General features: G+C 46.0%; 1 protein-coding gene across 1 annotated transcript in view; it reads right to left on the minus strand.

Annotated features, from left to right (window-relative positions):
- Window positions 1-2,166: 2,166 nt before the first annotated feature.
- The window catches only part of mgat3b (beta-1,4-mannosyl-glycoprotein 4-beta-N-acetylglucosaminyltransferase b), a 57,762-nt gene continuing 35,586 nt past the window's right edge, over window positions 2,167-24,342 (minus strand). Inside the window, exons 2-5 of the mRNA XM_047337912.1 lie at window positions 18,230-18,689; window positions 15,555-16,222; window positions 14,214-14,496; window positions 2,167-14,096 (exon numbers count right to left, since the gene is read on the minus strand). Of these exons, the coding sequence (XP_047193868.1) occupies window positions 13,599-14,096; window positions 14,214-14,496; window positions 15,555-16,222; window positions 18,230-18,688 (1,908 nt within the window). The 5' untranslated portion in view covers window position 18,689 and the 3' untranslated portion in view covers window positions 2,167-13,598. The remainder of the gene's footprint in view (window positions 14,097-14,213; window positions 14,497-15,554; window positions 16,223-18,229; window positions 18,690-24,342) is intronic.

A 24,342-nucleotide genomic window follows, 5' to 3' on the forward strand; every position in this document is an offset into this window, starting at 1 on the left:
ATTCTGCCTCGGACAGACTCAAGCGTCAGTTAAGAACAAATCTGTGTCTCGTGTTCCGCGGTTGACAGAAATGATTAAAAACCAACCTGTGGCCGTCATGACTATTCACCGCACAGTTTATGACCATCTGCTGAGGCGTCAGTGGGATATGAACTATTCTTAGCGCGCTCCACTAATGGGACATGAACACAACCAGTCTCCTGCATTAGAATACAGTTGTCATGGTTTTTCCCGCTGCTCTAATATTCACATCTGTTTTTGCCAGTGTGCATATTCACGCGTCGCTGCAGCTGCATGTATATTTCATGTGCGTACAGTGCACGCGGCTGTTTGCCTTTTCCTCGACGTGTCCTCGGATATTTAAAGAGCTTTTTTGTCCGTGACTCATTGTCTCAGCTTCAGAAAAACAAGAGCAGGACATTCCTTGGTGTGTGGAGCTCGCGGCTGCGACACCTTGGTTCCTCCGCGGCTCCTCTGGCACCTGAACCGGAGAATCGGACGCAGCAGCTGGATCCTCACAGCTGGACGTGGTGTGGCGGTGGAAAGACGCTGTGGTTGTATTTTGTAGATATGTGTGTTTTAGTTTTTCACCCTGTACTTGTTGTATTGTGGTTCATGTCCACACACCCTGTAGTTACGGTGACTCCTCATGGTTTCAGCCCAGTTACAGTCCCAGTGCACATGTGCTCCTGGAGTTTAACAGTCACCTTGAGTCAATTTATTACATGTTCACTGTGGTGGTTGAAAGAGAAGCTGGATTACAACTGGGAAACATTTGGCAGCTGCACCGGGTTCATTAAATATTAGTATAGAGTAAAACATGGTGAGGAAATTTGTACAATCAAGGAATAAAGGAAGAGTTAGATCGGAAGTTTGATCAATATATGTTTTACAAATTTGAATCTTTGACAAGCAGCTGTTTAGTTTAGTGTAAGAAAAACCTTCAAGGCTCACTAATTAGAATGTCACGTTTTATTAGGTTGACTTCAAGACTTGACTTTGTCCAACGCAAAAACAAACCAACTCCTGCAGCTCCATGTTTAAAAGACAGATGTGAGAGTGTGACATGCATCGTCTCACTCTCATCAACAAGTCTAAACACGTCAAACAATCACTTTAACTACAGCAACATAGCTTCTGCTTTATTCTTTTAACTCGTGGACGTATCGTCAAAGTCGTTGTCATTTCGTCTCGAGGTTTTTCACTGCGTCCGTTTCTTTGCTTCATTGTCAGCACTGTGGGGAGGATCCGGATCATTTTCACCATTTTCCCTGCCGAGAATAATCATGAATCTTGATGACAAAGATCCGGCTCATTTAGAGGAGCGGTGTCTCGGAGCGTGCAGCTTGATTGATTGTCAGGAGGCCTGAGTGAAGACCTGGATAAAAGGGCAGATCCAGGATTTTTTTGTGAGATACGTTTAGTTTTTTGGTCATTTCTCATCAATTTCTCAGAGATTTTCATGGATCTTGATGGAGGTTTACAGCAATGATATTTATCCAAATAAAATCCTGTATCAATAGTGAATTTAAATGTGGTTTTATAACTCTTATGTGTTGGTTGAGGTTTGTGCTCTACTGAGTTTCTTTCCAGCTTTAGTTTTCCTCACTTTGTTCACACACCTACTTTAAGTTATGTTTTATCAAATGAGCTCAAATTACCCGACACACTTTGGGTGCAATTACTTTTTTCCAACAAAGGAAAGAGGTCGATTTTTAAAGGAACTTCAGGATAGCAGGGAACTCAGAAGCACCAGAAGGTTAAACCGAGGCCTAACTACACACATTTACCCAGCATTCCTCTAACTGGTTAACGTGGTTACGATTTAAAAGTCCTGAACTAAAGCTGCTGAAACACAACCAAGCTTCAGATCAAACCTTTGAGTTCCAGATCCAAGCTGCTGCTTCGCGAGTGAGAACATTATTCAGTGTGAAACCCGTCTCTGTGCATCAGGAGCGTGTGAACGTCGTCAGTTCAAAGTCGATCTGGATCAACGTGACGCTGAGTGATGCGTCCTAATGAGCTGGGATCCTGTGCGCTGCAGTGCTGCCCTCTAGTGAGGTGATGAGTGGATGATGCAAACCACCGCAATCAAGTAACATCTGCACACATCAGCTGAAACAGGAACACACACACACACACACACACACACACACAGGGGGGGGATAAAATTTTAAAATTAATTTATTATATGTCTTTGTCATAGAACTCATTACTTTTTGTTCCTGGTTAACATATACAGCCATTCATATAGAGAACACATTTTTTTTATTCATCATTTTCAATTAACTTAGAAATTTACACTCTTCTTTGTGACTGAACAGGAGAAAAATATCCTTTTTTCAAAAGTATCTTTTCTCATTTATACGTGTTTTTTTCCCCTGAGGAAAGGCCTTCCTCCTCTCCTCCTCCTCCTCCTCCTCCTCCTCCTCCTCCTCCTCCTCCTCCTCCTCCTCTGCTCTCTCTCTCTTCCATTTGGATGAACAGATGTGGAGGTAAGGGAACACCTGAACACACTGGCACAATGATGAACACGAGCAAAGGGCTGACGTGTACTGGGAGCTGAGCCACTGAACAACACACCCCATCGCTTCCTTCTCTCTCTCACTCACACACACACACACAAACACACACACACACACACACTCTCTCTCACGCTGTTACACAATGACCCAACAAAACCATTTCAAAACCAAACACAAAATAATCAACAAACCCAGAAAACAACCCCAAACAATGATATAAAAAATAAAAAATTATGTGGCCATATACAATCATTATCAGTGCAGGGGGGACAGAGGGAGGCAGGGCACACAGGTTGTGTTAATGTTCGCTGCCACAACACGTCGTGTGTTACGCTCATATGAAGCCATTGTGTCAGTAAGTAAAAGGAACAAGTGTAATTTCCTTCCTTTGTCCTTCGCTGACAGCTCTTACACACAAAGGCTTCCTCTTTACGGGCTACACCAGAACGTGGCTACTCAGGTAGGAGTGTGAGTGTGTGTGTGTGTCTGTGTGTCTGTGTGTTGGGCCTTTGTCTCAACAACAACGGACCACTTTCTCATAAACTCTCATTTAGGTCAATAAGTGCTGCAACCTGCAAAACGTCCAAACCCTCGACGTCCCCTCACAGTGTGAAACCCGAAACTACTTCTTTTTGTTTTTAAACACAACAAAGTGTATAGAGAGTAAAGAGAGGGCTTTTACATCTGGCAACCCAGTGGGAGGGTGCAGGGGATTAGATGGCTACGGACCTGGCAACCGGCCCTGCTGCTTAATTGGCTGCAGACAGCACTCCGCCCCCGGGGACATGAGGCCGGGTGGCAGCACCATGTCTGCTGCCAGTCATCTGTTGGTGAGTGTGTGTGTGTGTGTGTGTGTGTGTGTGTGAGTGAGCAACATGGCGTCCTGTGTCTGTTAGTCATTTGTCCTTTTTTCAAGGACTAGACAGACGTTAGGTGGAGGAGCTGTTTGCTATGTGCGATATGTGAGAGGATAAGCAGGGCGCCTCCTAGTGGTCGCTGTGTGACGACTGGCCAGTGTGTGTGTGTGTGTGTGTGTGTGTGTGTGTGGACCAGGCTTCACTAAGCAGCAGCAGCTTGTCAGAGTCAAATCACACGAGGTTTCAGTCTCAACCACCTGTTTCTGCAACGCAGAAGAGAAACACGTGAAAGTGAAACGTCTTCGAACATGAATCTTTAAGTCTGTTGGTTTTTTTCTCTTATAGTTTTATTCAGTTTCACGATCGAGAATCATTCGGATCTTTCATTTTTTGTAGTGTCATGATAGTTCACCGGTCTCTGACGCTGCTCAGCGAAGCCGTCCCACCACCACAAACAGTGCCTGAAACAATTATGATGAAACCCGGCGTCAATAAGCATGAAAAAATATAATTAATCCGAAAACCCTGCTTAAGAAACATGCATCGTCTGACAAGCAAACACTTCCATCTCCTGTCGAAATCAAAAATACACAAAAACATCATACATCCCCCACGTGTATATATATATATAATTATCTATGCATAAAACAAAAATACAAAGAAAACCACATCCCCCCCGATAAGGTGCAATTCATAGTTTTACAGGCAGAAGAACTTTCTGCTTTTCAGCATGCAACTCAAATTTCTTCCCAAAAGTAAAGAAAAAGAATCAGCTTTTTCTTTTTTTGTAATGTTTTTTTGTTTTTGTTTTGACATCTTTGTCGATTTGGAGGAAAAAAACAAAACAGAGAGGACGTTTTGTAGTGAATACAAAATAAAAGCATGAAACCAGCACCGGTTTGTTGTGTGACAGACACACAACATTAAACAAAAGATGAGGACAGAAATGGCATTCTCTCTCTCTCTCTCTCTCTCTCTCTCTTCCTCCCTCCCTCTCTCTCTCTCTCTCTCTCTCTCGGGTTGGCCCAAACCGGTTCTCAGTGGCCCGAGCGACGACAAAAATGTTTTTTGGTCACACAATGGCGAGCCTTCATAGCCATCGCATAACAGCGAGGCCACAGACAGAGCAGCTACAGTGTCCGACTGTTTAACACGACCACAATCACACCACAGTTAAAAACAACAACACAGAGGCTGTACTGTGTGTGTGTGTGTGTGTGGGTGGGTGTGGGTGTTACGTAGTGTGCACCTATGTTTGTGAATGTGTGCGTTTGTAGTTATCTGCCATGTGGGAACTGAGGGAAATCAGTTATGAGTAAAAAAAAAAGAAAAAAAAAGGAGTTTATGTGACGGTGGTAAGGTCACGGGGGTGATGTCATCAACACAACAAACGAGTCACAGAGCGTAAACAAGGCGGACGCACTGCGGTCGGGAGTCGCCTTTACCGGCATCGAGGGAGGTAAGAGACCTGTGAGGTGGAGTCTCCTGTGGCAGTGGGCTGAGACAGTGCTTATGAGCTTACACACACACAGACACACACACACACACACAGGTCGCCTTAAAAAGACATTAAATATCAAGCTGCCAAGTGGATAAAGTTACAAAAAAAAGTACAAAACAAAGTTAAACAGAAAACCAGAGACGCTCATCGCTCCTCCCTCCGTTCCTCAGACTTCCACCGAACAATATTCAAACTGTGAAAGTGAAAAAACCCCAGAAGAAAAAGACACGTCGATTGACTTCACATAAAAAAGCATAAGTGCAAAAACAAAGGGAAAAAATAGAAGCGGCAGAGAGAGAAACGTGGGGGAGTCTGTGATTATAAGTAGCAGTCGCTCCCTCGTTCCGTCTCTGTTTCTGATTGCAGGGAATTCGAACCCCCTCTGGAGGCTCGCCCTCCTTCCCTCGCCCCCTTCACTCCTCCTCCTCCTCCTCCTCCTCCTCCTCCTCCTCCTCCCTTCCTCTGCCTCTGTCTCGTTTCAGGCCGGCTGCCGCTCAGGGGCGTCGAGTTTCTGAGAACTGCAGGTAAAGGCTGAAGTTACAAAGTCACACACGAAGACACGAAAAAGGAATTGAAACACACCAAATGGCAAAGAGCGTGTGCGGCGGCCGGAGCATTAAGACCCGGATGTGACGCTGAACATCTGATTCCAACAACTGTCACCTCCACCAACAACGTTACGTTCTCACCCCCGAGCAGATTTCCACGAGACTGATTGGTTATTTTCGACTGTGACATATTTGTTTTTATCAGTATTTAGTCTTAACTTTTGTGTGTTTGCATGAATTATCTGCATTCGCTCTCCCACTCGCCCTGAGGGACGAATGAAGTATTTTAATCATGGGAATAAATCATGTGGGTCTATAACTGTGATTAATTTAGTACGGGTCAGAATAACAATCCAGATAAAACTATTTTTGAGTCAATTTCACAGTACATTTCAAAAGTAGAAAATACCCTAAAATCTTCCTTATTACACATACACACTGTGAAGCTGAGCGGAGCATCTTCAAAAGTTCAAGATGGATAATCTCTAATATCCAGATCTGCGAGGAGAGTTCACTATGAGTCTAAAATGATCAATGACTGTTTGTTGTAGTGTTGATTCCAAACACGAACATCTGAGTTGTGGTTATTTCACAAAAGAGCTTTAGTGTTTTTTTCTCCACCAGAGGAAGGTGGCGTCTCGTTCTTCTGTGCAACAATAAAGATTTGGCAGTTGTTGAATCAGAGTTAGTTCACAGTCGGTGGGTTGTGGTGCCGCCCACACACAGTCCCACAGCACAGGAATAAAAGTGTCTGAGCTTTTAGAAAGGGTAAAAGTTTGACATTCTGGAAAGTTTATTCTCTCGCTGAGAATTAGATTAGAAGATTCATACCACTCACGACGCTGCTGCCAAGAACTTAGCTTCGCTCAGACTGGAACAATAAGTCGTCCGAACACAAGAGAATCTACCTCACAGCTCCCCTGAAGCTGAATAATCAAAATGTTCGGTCTCTGTTTTATATATGAACAAAAACAAAAGTGTAGAAACCACTAATTTGTCATTTCTCAGGGACGTGTATATGTCCTGGACTGTTTCCTGATCGGTACCATAGACTGTAAATAAAGATATGACGACATGACAGCTCCTCAAAAGGGAAGCCACAACATCTCCATCGCCCCCTGGTGGCTGGTTGGAGTACACGTCATTAACCTGGTCTCCTCCATGTTAGGATGTGGGACAGGGACAAAACTAAAAACCTGGTTTCTGGTAAGTGAGATATTTTGGCTTGATTTTTGGACAGAGGGAGGAAATGGAGATGCGTCGTCCATCTGTATTTAGAGTCATTGATCAGTTCCTTCCTTCTGAAATGCTGAACTGTTCCTTTAAAGTCCTAAAAAGCCTGAGGATATATATTTTATTATGATTGTTGCTTGTTCTGTCATGAATATTTAATGTTACAGAGAAACACTGGCTTCAGATTTTAAATTAAAACGAGACCTTGCTCAAATCACAACAATCAGCCACCTCACGGGAAACGCACAAATTAATAGAGACACATTGGACGCTCGACCCCTCCCTCCGGCTCCTGATGGCGTTGGATCTGCAGCCAGGTGTCGTCCTGTCTGCCCGCCCGACTTTTAGCACATGTATGTGTCGCTGTGTCCATCTGTCGCTGCGGCGCAACACCGACTTTCATCTTTTTTGATCTGCGCTGTCACGACATATGGACGCCTGGACCAGACTCGTCCCACATCCACCCCGGAGCCAACAATCTGTCCTCGAACACAGTCAGACGTGTTGTGACTCCTGATGTACAAACACATACGCTCACACAAACACACAAACACACACACACCTCCTTGATCTGCCGTTACAAACACGCACTCATCAGACAAAACGTGAAACATGTTAACAGACGAGGAATCGTGATTACAAATGTTTCCGTTATTTCAGATTCAAAGTATTTTCCAATGCGACTGTTCCACGAGTTGGTTTCTTTTCTGAGCAGAACTGAACTGCACCCAACTCGTTAAAAAGACCCATAAACAGAAGGAAGGTTTTAATTCTCACTGGAAGAATCCAACATTTTCAGATCTTCAGTTGAGCTTCCAACACTTTTCAATGTTCGAAAAGAGTCGGTTCAACCAATGTTAGGGAACAACAGGTGCAAACCACAGGATCGTCAGCATATATAGAGCGTGCGGCCGTCACAGAATTGCAGGGATTGAAACTTTACACTACTTTTTAGGGTCTTTCAGGTTCGGAGCTCACCTGGAGTCACCTGAGGAAAATAAAGAATCACTCTGCCCAAGTTTCCTCCAATGTTTCTGCCTCGATTACAATAAAATCTACAGAATGTGAGTGGAATTCTGTTTGTTAACTCGAAGCAGCACTAATTACACAACTATAAACTTGTTACAGCCGAGGGAACAGGGAGAATGTTTCTTTATAGGGTCAAATGAGCCTTTTAATACAACTGGAAAGTATCTAAAAAGGAGGTTAAAGCTCTTGTTTTGGTGAAACTTGTGGTCAGCGACACCAATTTTTTCCCAATCAGCGGTGACACGTCATTGCAGCTGTCGCAGTTAATGTGATTGTGGAATGTGGATGATTTCCGTGAGTTAAACGTAGAGAATCAACTTGTTTACAGCAGAGAGAACAGCAGCTTTCTGCTCCTGCAGAACTGAGAAGTGACCCCAGCAGAACGACTCTTTTTCCTGCCACCCTCCTCTCCTTGATTTCCTGCCTGCTGCTAATGTTTCTTGGAAAAGATCAATTGGTGGAAGCCACGGGGCTGGGGGGGGCGGGGGCGAAGGCACGTAGACGAGCAGCCAGTCAGCTGCTCCGTAAGCACAACAGATGGGGGGGCAACACAGCCCTGCAGAAACACATCTGTACACAAGACACACACATGTGCGGAATGCTTCACATGTCAGACACAATGTGTGTGTGTGTGTGTGTGTGCTGAAAGGACGAGTGGACCAACGATGCTGATCATTTCAGCCTGATGTTTAACTCTGTATCTTTGAATGAGTCTAGTTTTGTGATAGAATAAATGATCATCAGTGATTTTACACGTGAAGATTAGTTTGAAAACTGTTGTTGAATTCCCTCTGAGGCAAGATGCTGCTGAGCTGCATGGTGGGAAATGGAGAATCCAGTTCATGTGCAGCAGTGACCCTAAACAACAGATACATTTTTGAACCTGCTGTTGAAGTCCAGCAGTGAAGTGGATCCTGATAATGGCCTAAATCTACTGTGGCAGAAAACCTGCACAGAGAATAAGAATGTAAATATTTATTCAACACGTCACAGCATTTCCTGTTGCTAATATTAACAACGAGCTGCATCCGTCCGCCTCCTCGACAGTTTAGCATTTCATACTCGGTTTATTTATGTATTGTATTTTCTCACCTGAAGCCTGCAGACGCGTTTACTGCGTTTTATTTGTTTGGCGAAAGCGCCTGAGAAAACCTGATGGAATTAAGGAGGCGGCTTGATCTTGGTTACAGGCTTCAGCTCTTTCCTTTCCCATATGTTACTGTCCTATTGATTTCATGAACGATCACGCACCAGTCCAGTGCTGCAATTACAGTCCGTCCACTCACGTGAACGTTGCAGGTTTGTTTCAGTGCTGAGTGCACCCCCCGAGCCGGACGTAGCCCCTCCTCCTATCTGGATAAATCCATTACGAGCGCAGCGAGGTGGCACCAGCGCCGCTTCGGCCGGTCGACATCACAACCTCGTTTTCACTTAAACTGTCACCGGTTTATAGATTTTCTCTTTTACAAGGATGATGAGCGGCTCTCCTCATTCGCACGCTTCTTGTTTCATCACCAGCAAACGACTTTGCTTCATCAGAGTGAGAAATCAAAGCTGTTAGGTCAAAGTCATCCCCCCCCTCCCCCTTCCTCTAACCTGTGTCATGACCACATTTCATCCACCGGGGACAGCGGTGGAAAGATTATTTCTGAAACGTGTTTTGTTTGGGATTCGAGTCTCCATTCATCAAGCCTTGGCTTCAATTCCTTTTTCTCTAGTTTTCCAGGCCAAAGAAAGAATCCTTCCCATTCATGTTTCACTCCTGGCTCACGTTGAAAGTGTTTTTCTGCTCCAGCAAATCGTCTGCTCGCTGTGATGAGCCGTTTAAATCGATGAAAACACAAACAAACTGTTAAGAAAAGAGAAGTGCGTGCTGGGTAACGGTGTCCGCTGCTTGTGCCGCTGCTCGCCGCTGCTCGCTGCTGTGACATTGACCGGAGATGATCTTTGTTTGTTTGTTTTTTTTACCTCGGTCGTGGTTGTGTAAGAAGAATTATTTGATTTCTCTGACCATCCTCCCTCTGTTCTCCCTCCCTCACTGCGCCTGTTATGTTGGTTGATGACCTCAGGCTGTTACGGATCTCAGGAATTCATCAGGAGAATCGTTGCCATGGCGATAACGGGGCAACAGGCTGAGTGAGGTAACCCTGATTTGTCTTTCAGCGGGCGAGACACCCTTATCTGGCATGAGTCACTGTCGCGCTCTCTCTCTCTCTCTCTCTCTCTGTCTCACACACACAGACACACACACACACACACACACACACACACACACACACACAGACATGATTTTGAAAGTGCACAGCGTTCATACTGATATGCAAACACACACGAATGCTGTGGACCAGATGTGCAGCCCGAGTGCAGCCAGCTGAGAGTTGGGAGTAAACTCTGGTTAAATGCCTCTTGGCAGAGCTTAAACACAAACACACAGACGCCCCCACGCCTGATGGGATTGAACCGACACCCCTGCGGTCACACGGTCACATTTCTGAGATGACGTTCAGCTGCGAAGCACCAAGCTGTTTGTTTAGTTTTTTTCATATGGAAGCGTGTAAATGAGAGGCTGCGTTCATGTTCCATCAGAGTGACAGACAAAGTGTGTGTGTGTCTGTGGCCCCGAATCAGAGGGAGGCAGACACATTTTGTTTGTCTGTTGTTAGTCAAATTGTATACTTTGGTCAGTTTGTGTTAACTACCCTGCGAGATAGGAGCATTTAAGTGATTTAAAGCTGGGGTTGGTAATCCTGGAAAAGCAAGAGCAGCCTAAACTGCCCCCAACAACCCCCTATCGTCACAGCCATGCAAGCTAAACACATGAACAAGAACTGCCTGACAACTTTTCCGTGACTCGCTTGCCAACATCGTCTCTGCTTCAGCGGTAGGTCTGTTAGTGACGGACAGGTCTGCCAGCCAATCATTTCATTTGGTCCGAATGAAATGATGCCCGTGTTGCTGCTATTTTCTTTTTCTATTTCGATGGCTATCTGGACGTCAACAAATTGAATCGACTGTGACTCACTCTCCACAATCCTATTCTACCCAAGCTGCAGAAATGTCCCATCGCTCCCTTTGCTTGTCACTGCCTCTGCCTCTCCGTCAGTATCGCCGCCCCTCCTCCTCCCCAGCATCCAGCTGCAGGCTCCGACGGGAGGGCTAAAGATATTAGCTCATCACTCATCATTACATCTATGTAATCATATCTGGGGGAGTGATGAAGTTGGAGGCAAGACACCAAACACTATGTTCTGCTTTAAACACGAGTTGTCTGACTGAAAGAAGATTAAAAAGGTCTCAGGAATAACCAACGCAGCCTTTGATGCCAAACCATTTAAATAACTGCCTGAAATTACATCTCTAGAAGATGCTCTTCAACCCTGGACTCAGACATTAGGTACAAAATCTAGTTTAGGAACAAAAAGCGGGATTCATCCCTCTCTGTTGTCGCCTCTTCTGTCGTCTCATGTCAAATCCTATTTAAAGCTTGTTCCTCTGAGCCCCTCTGGGTTTGGATTGAAGTTTGGCTCCCAGCACCAACACCAGACCCCGAACAGCTGCCGCAGCAGACCACGCTGCCACCCGGGCAAACCGAGCAGCCCTGATGCAACTGTCATCGGCCTGTTGGCTAATCTGATTTTCCTACAGCCCCGACGGACTGAGGGACACAAACACCGACGCCAGATTTGCCAAACATTTGTCTTCAGGTTTTTTAAATATTCCCAGTCGCAGCTTTATCAACTATTTCTCCTCTGAACTTGTTATTCCTCTCGCGGATCCGTTCACCTTGAAACGGTGTCTAATCTGAAGCCGAGGTATCTGCGAGGCCCAGACAGGCGTCCAGGAAGCAGACGGAGGATTTCAGTCAATCTGCAATTAAAAGAGAAATCGTTGTGTTTTGCTGTTTTCGATCAGAGCTCCATGTTTTAGCTTTTGCTGTGATTTCCTTGCCCTTGACAGGAATGTAACCCGGCTTCCCCACTGGCCCTCAGCCCACGTGACCCACGCTCACAGAGGGAAAGTATGCTAACCCCATCGTGGACAATTCAGGGTGGGGATTCAGGCATCCTGCCACAGCGGCAGCCGTCTGCGACAGGGGGAAGACAAGCGGCAGGAGCGCTCATGCCTACACGTTCAGACGATATAGTGATCTGTGGGCAGAGGGAAGGCATTGCCATGGTAACGGCTGCCCTGTCCTATAGAGACAGGGCGAGAGAAATGAGGCAGAGCGGAGATAAATACACCCCTATTGTTGAAATGGGGAATTCTTGCGAGGAATTAAGTGGAAATAGATACACACCAAAAATGGAGTGTGAGAGCCAATGCAAATGTGTGTGTGTGTTGTGTGTGTGTGTGCGCGTGTGTGTGTGTGTGTGTGTGTGTGTATGAGCGAGGGAAGCCGTTTCTTGAGAGAAAGGGTATGAAAAAGAGAATAATTGAAGACGGAGGATAAAGTACGCCTTGTTAATGAGGATTAAACGAAAACACACACAGAGGACAAACAAATGAACAAACAAAAAAGAAGACACCAGCACAAAAAAAGAGAGAGAGACGACAGGAGAGAGACAGAAAAAGAGTCAGTTTCAGAGAGTGGGCGATTGGCAGCTGAGGAGGAAGGAATATTTAACCGGGGGACCTGTTCTCGGCATTGACCTCATCTGAACGCTGCAGCTCCTCGCCTGATGTGAACCCGCCCACTCATCTTAACAACACCCATCCCGTCTCCCTTTTTCACATGCTTCAGTTTCCAAGGAAACAAAGTCATCTCGGCTCCGAGATAGACAGCGAGACGAAACCGGAGGGAGATCGTTCCCCAGCTCCTCTCGAATTGTTCTCATCGGACAAACTAACGCTGGAGTTTCATCCGTCTCGCACACGCCATCGACAGGGCCGTGATTTATTCAGAGCTATCTGGGAGCGCCGGGGGAGCGCACACATTCTGCACACTCAACCCTGCAACATCCCTCGTGCGTCAGCAGACGCTGTGGGAAGAGGGAACGTCGAGAGCGTTCTCTGCTTTTCATCACCACTCTCTTCCTCCCTCGTTATCATCCTTTCTTTCTTTCCCCCGACTGTTTCTCTCTCTCTCTCTCTCTCCCCCTTCACACCCCAAAACCTCACAACAATGATATAAAGACACACACACACTTTCTTACAAACACTCAAACAGGTCTAAGGTGCATGTGGATGTGTGAAAACATGAACGAGCTGAAACATCTCCACGCAGTCGTTCACTTGGCGATGGGGACTCCAGCAGGGTTCAAATGCGGTTTATAATTTTCTACAAGACAAACATAATATCTGAACGTGGTTGTGGAAGGATGTCACCGAATATGACAGGAAGACATCTGAAGGCGGGGGGGGTGGGGGGGTGAAAAGGGAACATCAGCCTGCTTCGTAAACTTTAGTAAACACAGACAGAAACATAAACCAGTCCTTCACCCGCTAAGTTTTTCCTCTCCACAGGTTTCAAACGCCTGCAAATAATCCCTTGTTTTTCTTCTCAGCGTCCGTCTCGCTCAGACGGCAGGCGCGTCCAATCAGATCGGGCGAAGAAAGGGAGGACAGGGGTGGGGGGGACGAAAAGAGAGATAGCTTGACCCCTCCCCCAAAAAGGGAGGAATGAGGAAATCTATGGTTTTGTTTATCCAGTGGTTGTATCCTCTATATGCTCTCATCGTAAATCCATGGTGGATGTGATTCAGTGTTCCCTTTTTTAACCCCCCCCAAAAAAAAGATTTTTTTTCGAGATTTCTAATCTCTGCAACATCAGTGCTGCCTGGTGGAGATACATTTAGTATCCCTCCAAGGAGAGATGTAGTTCATCAGTACCGTTCCGTCCAACTCAGTGCCGAGGCCCCACCTGGGCCCTACTAGTTATTTCACGTGGATTCACCCAGCTGACCTCCTAGCCCTCGCTCGGACTGGACACTTTGCTGTAAGGGTTCTCAAGGAGGTAGCGGTACCTGTCAAAGTGCTCCAGCATGTACTTGGGGGCGTACATGTGCTCTTTGGGGTCCACCGGAGGATATTCTTGCAGGGAGCCGTCGAACCAACCCCCCGTCCGGATCAGATCCTGGATGTAGCTGAGATCTCGCTTGTCCTCATAGTCACCCCACCGCGGGAAGTCTCCGTTCTGCGCTGACACCAGCTTGAAGTAGATACCCTCCGGCGTGAAGCACCAGGAGCAGTGCCACCCGGCGAAGTGGAAGGGGCTGCCCACCGACCACTGCACCAGGATGTGGCCTGTGTCGTTCTCGTACTTGCGAAATCCCGGCATGGTGTAGTATTCCCGGCGACGCAGTTTGATACCGTCACCGTCGTAGACGTCACTGAGCATCCCCACCGTGCAACCCGACACCACCTCTAAAGAGCCGAACTGCTTCCAGAAGAATCCATACAGTGACTGGATGTGGAGAGAGGAGAGGAAAACAGAGTTAGAAAAAGATGCCATTTGTTCCAGTCACAGTCACCACAGCAGGAGACATATTACAAAGACGCTGATATACAGTATTGCCGTTACCTTGCGCATGTGGATCGCAAAAGGTTCTGTCCAGCCATCGAATAGCTTGAGGAAAAGGAGGCCCTCGCGTGCTGGGATCTCATCTGCGTCATTGATGACAAAGACATCGTCCGGCCTGGCCCCCACCACCCGGGACATGCCGTTACGTGTCAGGAAGGTTCGCAAGTAGTCATCAACGATCCAGCCGTCCTGCCGACCGCCCTCTGGGAAGTGGTCGAGGAACACGTACAGGATCTTGTGACGCACGTAGTCGTACGTACCGTTGAGGAGGAGCCGCAGGAAACTGGGAAGATCACAGAGACATTAGTTTGTGCATCGTTATGCAATGGATTTGCATATTTCAGCCTATTTACTCCAAGTCCATAAACACTCATTGTTGTGTCATTACACCTTTATGTGATGTGAGTTTGAGGAAAATGAATGGAGACATTATGTGTATTGATATTGATTATAAGACCTAAACAGGTTTGAAATGTCAATTGATTTCACTAATTATTGGCAAAAAATATAGAGAGAAAAACATCCAAAATGTATCTGTATGAATTTCATTGATATACAGTGGAAAAGGGCTGAAGTACAATATAAGGAACAACAGGCTTGTTTGACAAATGACGCCTTTCAGCTCAGAAACCCTGTGTCCACATGCAAAGTGACGGGAAGAACAACTCAATTAACTTGTTGATATGCATGACGAAAGACAACGTGTTCCCTGACTGTAGCTTCTTTCATGCAGTGTCACATCCTATGATTGAACACACCAATCTCTGCCCTCAGGCCGGCACACTGAGTCAATGGTGTCGCTCTTGTCATAATCAGCTGTAAAATTGCTCCCGAGGCGTTTCGTGTTATCGCCAAAGGAAGTTCATTGTCGTTGTTATTCAGCGCACTGACACCCGAGAGGCGTGAAGGTGGGCTGTAAACAAAATCTGTGAGCTGTAAACACAAACGCATTGGGAGGAGTCAAAATGTGATAAAAAAAAAGTTGGGATTTCGCTTTAACCTGCTTTAACTTTGTGCTGATGAATATTTATGAAAACAGATGATACATAAATTTCTCAAGTTCAAGCTAGAGCCTCAAATGAATTCCTTATCTGTATTAAAACATAAGTAAGATGAGACCACCTTTGCCAACTCAAGCTTTGATAGTCATTGCACTACAAGTCTCTCCTCTTTAATCCAGTTTGAGATTTGCTGAGTCTGGATGTCCTTTACAACCAGACTCATCTGCTGACGGCCACAGAGCAGCTCAGCTGAGGATTACACCTCTTTCTGAAATACACCTTGAACTTCGGGGCAGAGCTCGTATAATTTCCACACATGCACCAGAAATGTGGGTCTTACCTCAGCGGCCGTCTCTCGCCATAGGCAGTAAAGTTGGATTCACATACGAGGAACAGATCAACGGCTTGGGCGAGCTCGCGAAAGCGCACGTGCAGCAGGTCAAACTCGTGGTTAACATTGATAGCGTTGATCACCCTCCGCGGGGTCTCCCTGGGTGTCAGCCTCTCCTTGGTTGGCAGATTGGAGTGATACACCATGGTGGGAACCCCACAGTAAGGTCCGTGCCACCCCGGCCGACACACACACTTGACCAGCCGCTTCCCGTTGCCCCTGGCCCTCGTCTTGGCTTTAGGCGCTATGGAGGGCTGCTGCTGGACTTCCAGAGGTTTCCGTTGCCCAGCAGCCCCGGCCCGAGCCCCTTCCCCAGCTCCGTTGGCCACAGCCCCCCCTGATTTTCCCGAGTACTCCTTCGGTGTAGCCACCTCCGTCCCCTGCCTAAAGCAAAGAGCCCCGGCTTTGGTTCGGACAAAGTAAGGTGTTTTGTCATCTTTAAGCTGGTGTGTGTGTGTGTGGATGTCTCCCAAGTATTCTAAGGGTTCCGGCAATTGATCCCTGAGGGACACCACCCTGTGTTCTTTTCCAGCAAATGGGACATCAGGGAGGTCAGGCTCAGCAGGTTCAACTTGTAGGTTGGGGTTCTGCGGCCGCAAATGGTCCTCAGCCCTCTCCTGGAAGGAGACAGAGAGAGGAAACTGTTTAGGACACTTCAACTTAAAATGAATATCTACCATCAGAAAAGTACATTTCACACCGAGCAACAATTTGATATTTAGGGCTAGGAGGGCTAACCCTAACCCTAAGGATGAAGGTGGTGACAATTTTGAAAAGTCGCATTTCAGACAGTTACACAAAAGGTGCTCCTGTGTATTGGTCTCCCCCTCTGAATCACCTCAGTAAACACAGACTGATGTGTTCAATGCAAACGGTTGCAAAAGTCTGTAAATGTGTGAATAACACAGATTTATTCAAATACCGAACTTCGGCCAGCAGCCAAAAAGAATCCTGATTTGAAGTAACTGTGTAATTAAAGTGAGATGACTTGAACGAGAATATCCCATCAAAAATGTATCATCGGGATGGACTCGTACTTACAGTCCATGAAATTAGAAACTTAAATCCACACTCTACCATCGAGACGCTAGTCAAACTTAAATTTTGCAGCAGCTCCTCCTGCAAAGAATTTATTAAATCACAGTCTGAACGAGTCTGTCTTCATAACTGGGTTATTACTCTCCCTACCGTGTGCGAGTGTGAATTAATGCAGGATGAACCTTATCATTGGACAGTAAACCACAAGGTTGTTTGTAGTATTGTAGTTTTCAAAGTGTTTGTCTCACTGTTGAGAATTAGCAGGTGAGAACGTAACCTTTGTCAGGTGCATCGAACAAGATCAAAGATAAGTGAACAAACAGGCTGCAGTTCATGTTGAGAAAATAAAAGTCACAGCACGGTGACACCTTGACAAACAGGAATCTTTACTGGCTCCTACAGTAAATCACTACATGACAATGTGACCTCTGACAAGTGACTGGAGACTCGAGCAGTTCACTTTATTTTAAAGATGTGATGAGATAATAAAAATGTGCATTAAGGCCAAAAGTAGCAGGGACAGATAAAAGAAGATATGGGATCAAAGCAATGCTCTATCTCCTGTCATTTTAAAAACAGGAGAAAATATATATGAGGTATAAAAAACATTTTGTTGTTTCTTTGCACCTTCACTCGTCTAAATCAAGTGTGGAATGTAAAGTTTTAACGACGAACAAAGATTCCTTAAATAAGACGACAGACAAGGTTACATATTATATTTCTGAAGGAGTATTTTGCAGGTGTCAGCGACAGAAAACATTAACAATCATAACGTGATCACAAACAACCAGTTGGCTTTATAAATGCTGCTTTTACAACTGAGATAATGTTTACACTGATCCACCAGTTTATTTATTCAGGATTTATTCAGGTCAAATGCAGTCTCACTTTCTTTCTTCTGCAAGCGTCACGGATTTTGCCTCCACTAAGTCTCAGTATCTTGACGTGAGCACGAAGCGGTCCCACTCACATTCACGAGATGGAGATAAAAACCAATAAACTGTCCGCACTGCATAAACACTGACTTTTAACACGGAGCCTGACAGCAGTTTATGATAAATTATTATATTATTAATCCTCCAACTTGTGCTATTCTCCATACAGGTTTACAGGAGGAATTTTCATCTGTTTATTTTACTCTAGAATATTTTATATAATTATATTTTATTCAGAAAGTGAAAGAAGCTATATTTCATCTTGTGCTTCTATAAACTGTTTTGTTAATTAAGCACGCCTGACCAATCGCGAGTCAGTCTCAGCTGTCAATCATGGCGTTTGACTGCGTTTTTATATCATCAAATAACTAATGAAAACCAAACTTATCAGAAACAAAAACTTGGACCAATATCAGTGTGTTAGAAACTACCAAAAACGACAAAATGAAATTTTATTCAACCTGTACTTGGACTTTCTATTTTGGTCTATGTCCCATCTGCTAACATGGAGGAAGCCAGAAGACATGATCAAGCAGCTTTGGCTTCACTTTTTGGGAATCTGTCATGTGTCTGTCTTTATATACAGTCAGTGGTTTTACACTACATTGTGCAGATCACTCTGTGGTTTGAAAGGTGACGGTGAAGTTTTACCTCATCGGGAGAATCTCCCCGCTGGTTCTCCTCTGGCTTCTCCCAGGGGTAAGGAGCTGCCGGCTCCTCCCTCAGCCTCATCTCCAGCCCTGCGCTGCTAATAATCCCAGCACCTCCGACCATGAGTCCACCAATCCCCAGACCCTTCCCTCCTCCTTCCCCGCCTCCTCCTCCTCCTCCCGCAGCACCCGACGCGCCTCTGGCTTTGGCGTCCGACTGACGGATAACTGGTAAGGGTGGGGCCTCTTCGGGGGAGGCGGGGCTGATCGGGGTGGAGGCCACGCCCTTCTCCCTCCAGAAGAAGCCGGAGACCATGATGAAGGACTTGATGTTGGGGTACGGGGCGGAGAGCTCGCGCAGCAGGGAGACATAGTGGAGGGCCTTGTAGTAGTGTAGGAAGGAGATGACGCACAGGCCCACTGTGCAGAGCAAGAACACCCTGTGCCGCCGCATTTTCATCCTGCGAAAAGAGAAAGGAGGGGGCGGGAGGTGACGGAGAGAAATGAAAAACATGAATCTGACTAATAAGATTAAAAAAAACAATTTCCGTTTTCGGAGCAATCTCTTCATTCCCATCTGCACCGTTTATAGCTGTGGGTAAACCGTAATTAACTTCATAAGACAGTGGCCTCTGGGATAGTTTAGGGTATTAATAATTAAAAACAAATAAATCAATCACCACTTTTGGGATTTGATAAGAGCAGCAGTCCGGAGAACAGAAGGAAGATACGGAACATGAACCTTCAGTGATTTTCTCCTCAGTCTCTTGTTTTCTTTGCTAATTACCAGAAATACTTGTTAAAAGTTAAAGAGAAGTGAAAACTGTGAAGAAATAAAGAACCTCAGGGAAACAGGCTCTTTGTTCAAAGATAAGGAAATTAAAAATGTGATTTTATTACCAGTTGTTTGACGAGAGACTATTTTTCCACTGTTGGTTTTAAAATTGAGATGGAACCACTGTAAGTCTGAAGAAATAGTGCCTCTGTATGTTCCACCTATAGAACAGTAGCTGCTCAGGACCAATCAGCACTCAGAGTTTGTGGCCAATTGGTTAACATTGTTAACAGTTAAAGAGCCGGTAGATGGTGGAGACCAAACCAGAGCTGAAATAAGAGTAATATTCATAAGTTGGCTGAAAACATGACTCAAAGTAAAAGCTCGTCTTTGCTTCATGTTTGCCTAATGTGGAAATAAGTGTTAATAAACTAATCTGTCTGCCATGTTGACTTTACAGAGGGGGATAGTATGTCAAAGTAAGGTTTACATTTTGTTGCATCTCTCCTAAATCGCCATGAATCAGTGATAATCAAGTGTTAAACCACAAAACCAGAAGTAACCATATTTGGAGGGGCGGGGGGTGGAGCCTGACTGAGATCTTGAGGTCACTACACGCCCACCTACACTTGTAACCTGCATCCAATGGACTGTCTTAGATTGAGATGAGAAAATGTGGTACAATGCACTCGGTATTAAGGAATGATCGTGGTGTTCAAAAAATATAACATGACTCAGACTAATTACACATAATCCTAATCCGGTCCTGTTTGCACAAGAACTGTCTGATCCAATTCATCTTCATTTTCTCGAAGATAAAGAGCAGATTGAACTAAATTTTTGCTCCCTAATCCATCTTCAGAAATGTTGGACATCTGAACACATTGAGCAAAGAAACGTGCAGGAGAATAAAAACAAAAGCATGAGGTAAGTAGAGAGAGAAGGAGCCAGTGCTGCCAGTGAGCTCCCAGCGACGCTTGTTCAGCACAGACACTTGTTCAGCACAGACACTTGTTCAGCACAGACAGCCCAACGACAGCGTCTCCATGACAGAGTATTAAACAAGAGGGGAGAGGATTGTGAAGAGGTGTGGGGGGGGGTCAAGAAGAAGACAGGGAGGAAGAAGAGGACAAGGGGGAGACGAAGGAGAAGAATGAGTGAGGCGGAGGAAGGAGAGCGAGAGTCAACTGTGGAGATGATTTCATGTTCATCTTTAACAGGTTGTTTTGAAACTCGTGTTGAAACTCGTGTTAACATCCTGACACATCAAAGAGTAGTTTACAAATCAATTCTGAAGACGACGAAGCTACTGCCAAGTTTACACTGCACAACCTTCTAGGTGGTTGGATTCGCTGTGAAGTTTACATAAGACGACTCAGGAATCTTACAGGGGGTCAAACACCATATGTTTCACCAGCAGAAGCCCCTGGTACCCTTATCTGATAGTCAGTGAAAAGAGAGGCAGGAGAGGCAGGATTCGAACCCTGACTGCTGGGACCAGGTCTTCGCGGCTTAAGTGACGTAAACAAAACAAACAGAAACTCAATTTTGACCGATGTCAAACCGTCAAACGTAATAACATTGTCATCAGAGGTTCTTGGACTTTGCCGTTAAAGGTTTAGGAGGCTCGGTTTGAAATCCATCACTGCAACACTCTGCTTCATCAACCCCAGAGTAAAGTGGCCTCCCCCCCCCCGAGATCTCATTTTAGAAAAAAGAAAACTGATGATTGAAAAAGTCGCAGGATTAAAAAAAGGAAGATAGAAGCAATTCATGATGAGGTGGTGGAGGAGTTTTCCGGCCTCACTCAACCTAATCCTCACTCACACAGGCCCTAACGCTGCAGTTAGGGCAGAAGTATATATGGATACGATGCATTATGCAGTGATACTTCATCTCCCTGCTGAGATGCTGCTGAACACAATCATACATGGAGGAGGGGAGGAGAGGTCAGAGGAAAAACTGGGGATGAGGTGGAAGCTGCAGCTCCCGCTGTCACATCCGCTCTGCAGCTCTCAGCTCACTGATCTGTCATCTCTAACTCCGCTTCATGTTCACTCCTTCACTCCTTCACTCCTCTTCTCACACAGCGCGGAACGAAGGACAGGGAGGAGGAAACGAGGGCCGAGTGAAAGACTCTCTCTCTCTGTCCTAATACACAGAGGGATGGAAAGAAAATGAGAGAGTAGAAGAAGAAGAGTTTTCCTTTCTTCTTCTTCTTCTTCTTCTTCTTCTTCTTCTTCTTCTTCTTCTTCTTGGAGGAGGAGCATCGGAGGGGAGATGATAGAAACCCCAATCAGGCGATGTTAACTTAAAAATAAACTGTGGATTCTATCTCTCATCTAGTGGCTTATGCCGATATTGGGCAATAAAACATGTCCAAACACTATATCAGCTGTTATATGTGGTCATGACAGCTGAGACTGACTCACTACTGGTGGTGTGTGTCAACAGGAAGTTGAAACAGCGGCTCCACCCCTGATACCAGTGACCTTGCATTTGGAATATTTAAGCTTCATTTCTGGAAAGTGGGAGGAAGTGGAAGTGTTGAATTTTATTAACAGTCTATGATTAAAGACATAAAGTTCTGAGAGGACGATCCATGACCACAGAGAGAGAGAGAGAGAGAGAGAGAGAGAGAGAGAGAGAGAGAGAGAGAGGAGAGTTCACCCACTGAACGGTTGATACCTTCTGAGCAGAAACACTGACTGGTAACCTGACTGACAGAGGTCAAAGGTCGTCCATTATTGTGCCCCCTACAAATTGGGAGATTTGAAAGAGACAAAGAATCATTGAATGCAGCAGAGGCCCAGAAACTTTAAGTCCTCTCGTAAAGAAAATCCTGTGTTTCCCATAATGAAACTCAAAGGGATCTTTTGTTTGAGGGTTTGTTCTGGTAAACATCGACTCATTTACAACCTGTGGCCCCTTTTTAACGAAGTCTTTCTGTTGTTTGAGGCCGAGCTGACGACACTGTGACATAATCAGGGTGAGGCAGAATGTACAAAGCCCCTCTGGAGCCGCAGAAGACATTTATACCACTGTTTTTACAGGCTGCTTTTACAGGCTGTTCACTGGGCAGCAGCAAAAACCCAATGAATGGCCAAACAGAAAGTTCTGTCCACAGTCAGATTCCCAAGAAGCAGAATATGAGTTTGGAGAATGAATCTGCAGCTCATCAAAATCAAGCTACGCTTGGAAGATGCAAGTGTACACCGGAAAGCCGAGCGGCAGACGCCCAGAACGGAACCAGGCGTTGCGGGTAGTGCTCGATGTAACGGAGGGACTGTACGGGCGTAACGTCACGTGCGACAATTACTTCACCTCCTACGAACTCGCGCGGCAGCTCCTGGAGAGGAAGCTCACCGTGGTCGGCACTGTTCGGAAGAACAAGCCCGAGCTCCCGACTGGGCTGCTTGCGGTCAAGGGAAGAGAGGTGTTCTCATCCAAGTTCGCATTCACGGCCACTGCCACTCTTGTGTCCTACATCCCAAAGAAAAACAGGAACGTGGTGCTCCTGAACACACGGCACCCTGAGGCCGACATCAGCAACTGCGAGGACGGGAAACCGGTCATCGTCCTGGACTACAACCGCAACAAAGGCGTGGACAACCTAGACAAGGTGATCGGAACGTACAGCTGCAGGAGGATGACCGCGCGCTGGCCCTGGTCGTCTTTCACAACATTCTCGACGTCTCTTCCTACAACGCCTTCGTGATATGGAGAGAGATCAACCCAGACTGGATGCCGGGCAAGCGGAACAAGCGGAGGGTGTTCCTAGAGCAGCTGGGAAAGGCTCTCGTGACTCCGTTCATCGCGTCCGCCGCGGTTGTGAAGGCTGTAAAAGCCGCCGCCGCCGCCGCACAGAGCTGTTGACTACGACGCTCGACCCAAATACATCTGCAAGGGCTGCTCACTTGTCTATTGCGCTATGTGTGCGTCCTAATATGGGGTGGGCTATGTGAGGGGGCCAACAGCCGGGGGAAGCAGGGACAACACAAGGGTTAATTAGCCAATTAAGGACTTCCTTCTAACGATGCATATGCCCCACAAGATACAACGCGCTCATGGACGATAAAGGCCGTGTAGGTGCCGTGTGTGACCTCCAGTGTCGCCATGCTTTTTATTTACATATAAGCAGTCGTGCTGAACCTGTCTGTCTTGAACAGGTTTTCTCAGCCTGTGGTGATGCTGGTTGCATTTGTCTCTCTGATACAGTAGAAGGGACCTGCAGTAGTTAGTAAAGTAAAGACCTCCGCTCCGTCAGCGACTCTGACTCAGACATCTCACTTCACATCTCCTCAAGTTTTTCAGTTAGAAAAATCTGTTTTCTGCCTCTGGGTCCAAACGCAACTTTTCTTGATAATGAAGTCACAGAAGTGTTGTACACCCAGCAGAGCCCGGCCTCGACCTTTCCTCTTCCTATCTTCATTTTCATCTAAATTCACATTCCTCTCTGCTGTAAAAAAAAACGAAAAAAACCCACTTTGAGACAAATCTGTGAAGTAAAAAAACTCTTTAAAATGTGGCCAGACACGGGGGAGGGCAACACCCACCTCTCTGGTGACGGGCCAGCCAATCAAACCCGGGCATGTGTTCAGCACTGGAATGCATTGAATTATGGGAGGAGGACGTTTTCTGAAATCTGCTTTTTGTGTGTTTTTGATTCAGGCCGACTTGAGTTCCTGTGTTTATACAAGCGAAAGCTTTTATTTGTGCGCCGTCTGATGTCAGAGGAGGTGGAGAGCGCAGGGGACGGCAGCCCCCGACGGCACAGTTTATTTATCTTATCAAACTGGTGTTACGTGTAGATTTCACTCCTCCAAAATATCACTCTCTCTCTGTCGCTCTATACCCACTAACTTTGTCTCTGTGGGAAATTTTTGAAGTTTATTGGTGCCCCCCCGGGGAGTTTAGAGAAGCCCCGGCCAACGGTGGACAAACACAGTCCAAACATTTGGTTTGGAGACGCTGAGGCCGATTCCAAGTGATAAACAACTGCAGAGAGGGAGGCAGACTCCACGCCAGGGGTTCTCCCACCTAACTGCTATTAATTTCATCTGTGTGTGTGTGTGTGTGTGTGTGTGTGTGTGTGTGTGTGTGTGTGTGTGTGTGTGTGTGTGTGTGTGTGTGTGTGCACTGCCACTGCTGACCTATTGAACCAGTTTTACATCGAACACTGAGACTTGTCTAAGAATTTAAGAATTTGGGGCTGACAGAGGAGAGATGGAGGTGGGGGGGGGTCTGGGATGTGGGGGCGTCTGTCTATTGTCATGGCAACGGTTGGAGGTCACGCCACAGTATCACTGCTCGAAATAAATGTTTTGGCTTTTTTAAAC

Source organism: Hippoglossus stenolepis, chromosome 2 (assembly GCF_022539355.2).
Source record: "Hippoglossus stenolepis isolate QCI-W04-F060 chromosome 2, HSTE1.2, whole genome shotgun sequence".
NCBI lineage: Eukaryota > Metazoa > Chordata > Actinopteri > Pleuronectiformes > Pleuronectidae > Hippoglossus > Hippoglossus stenolepis.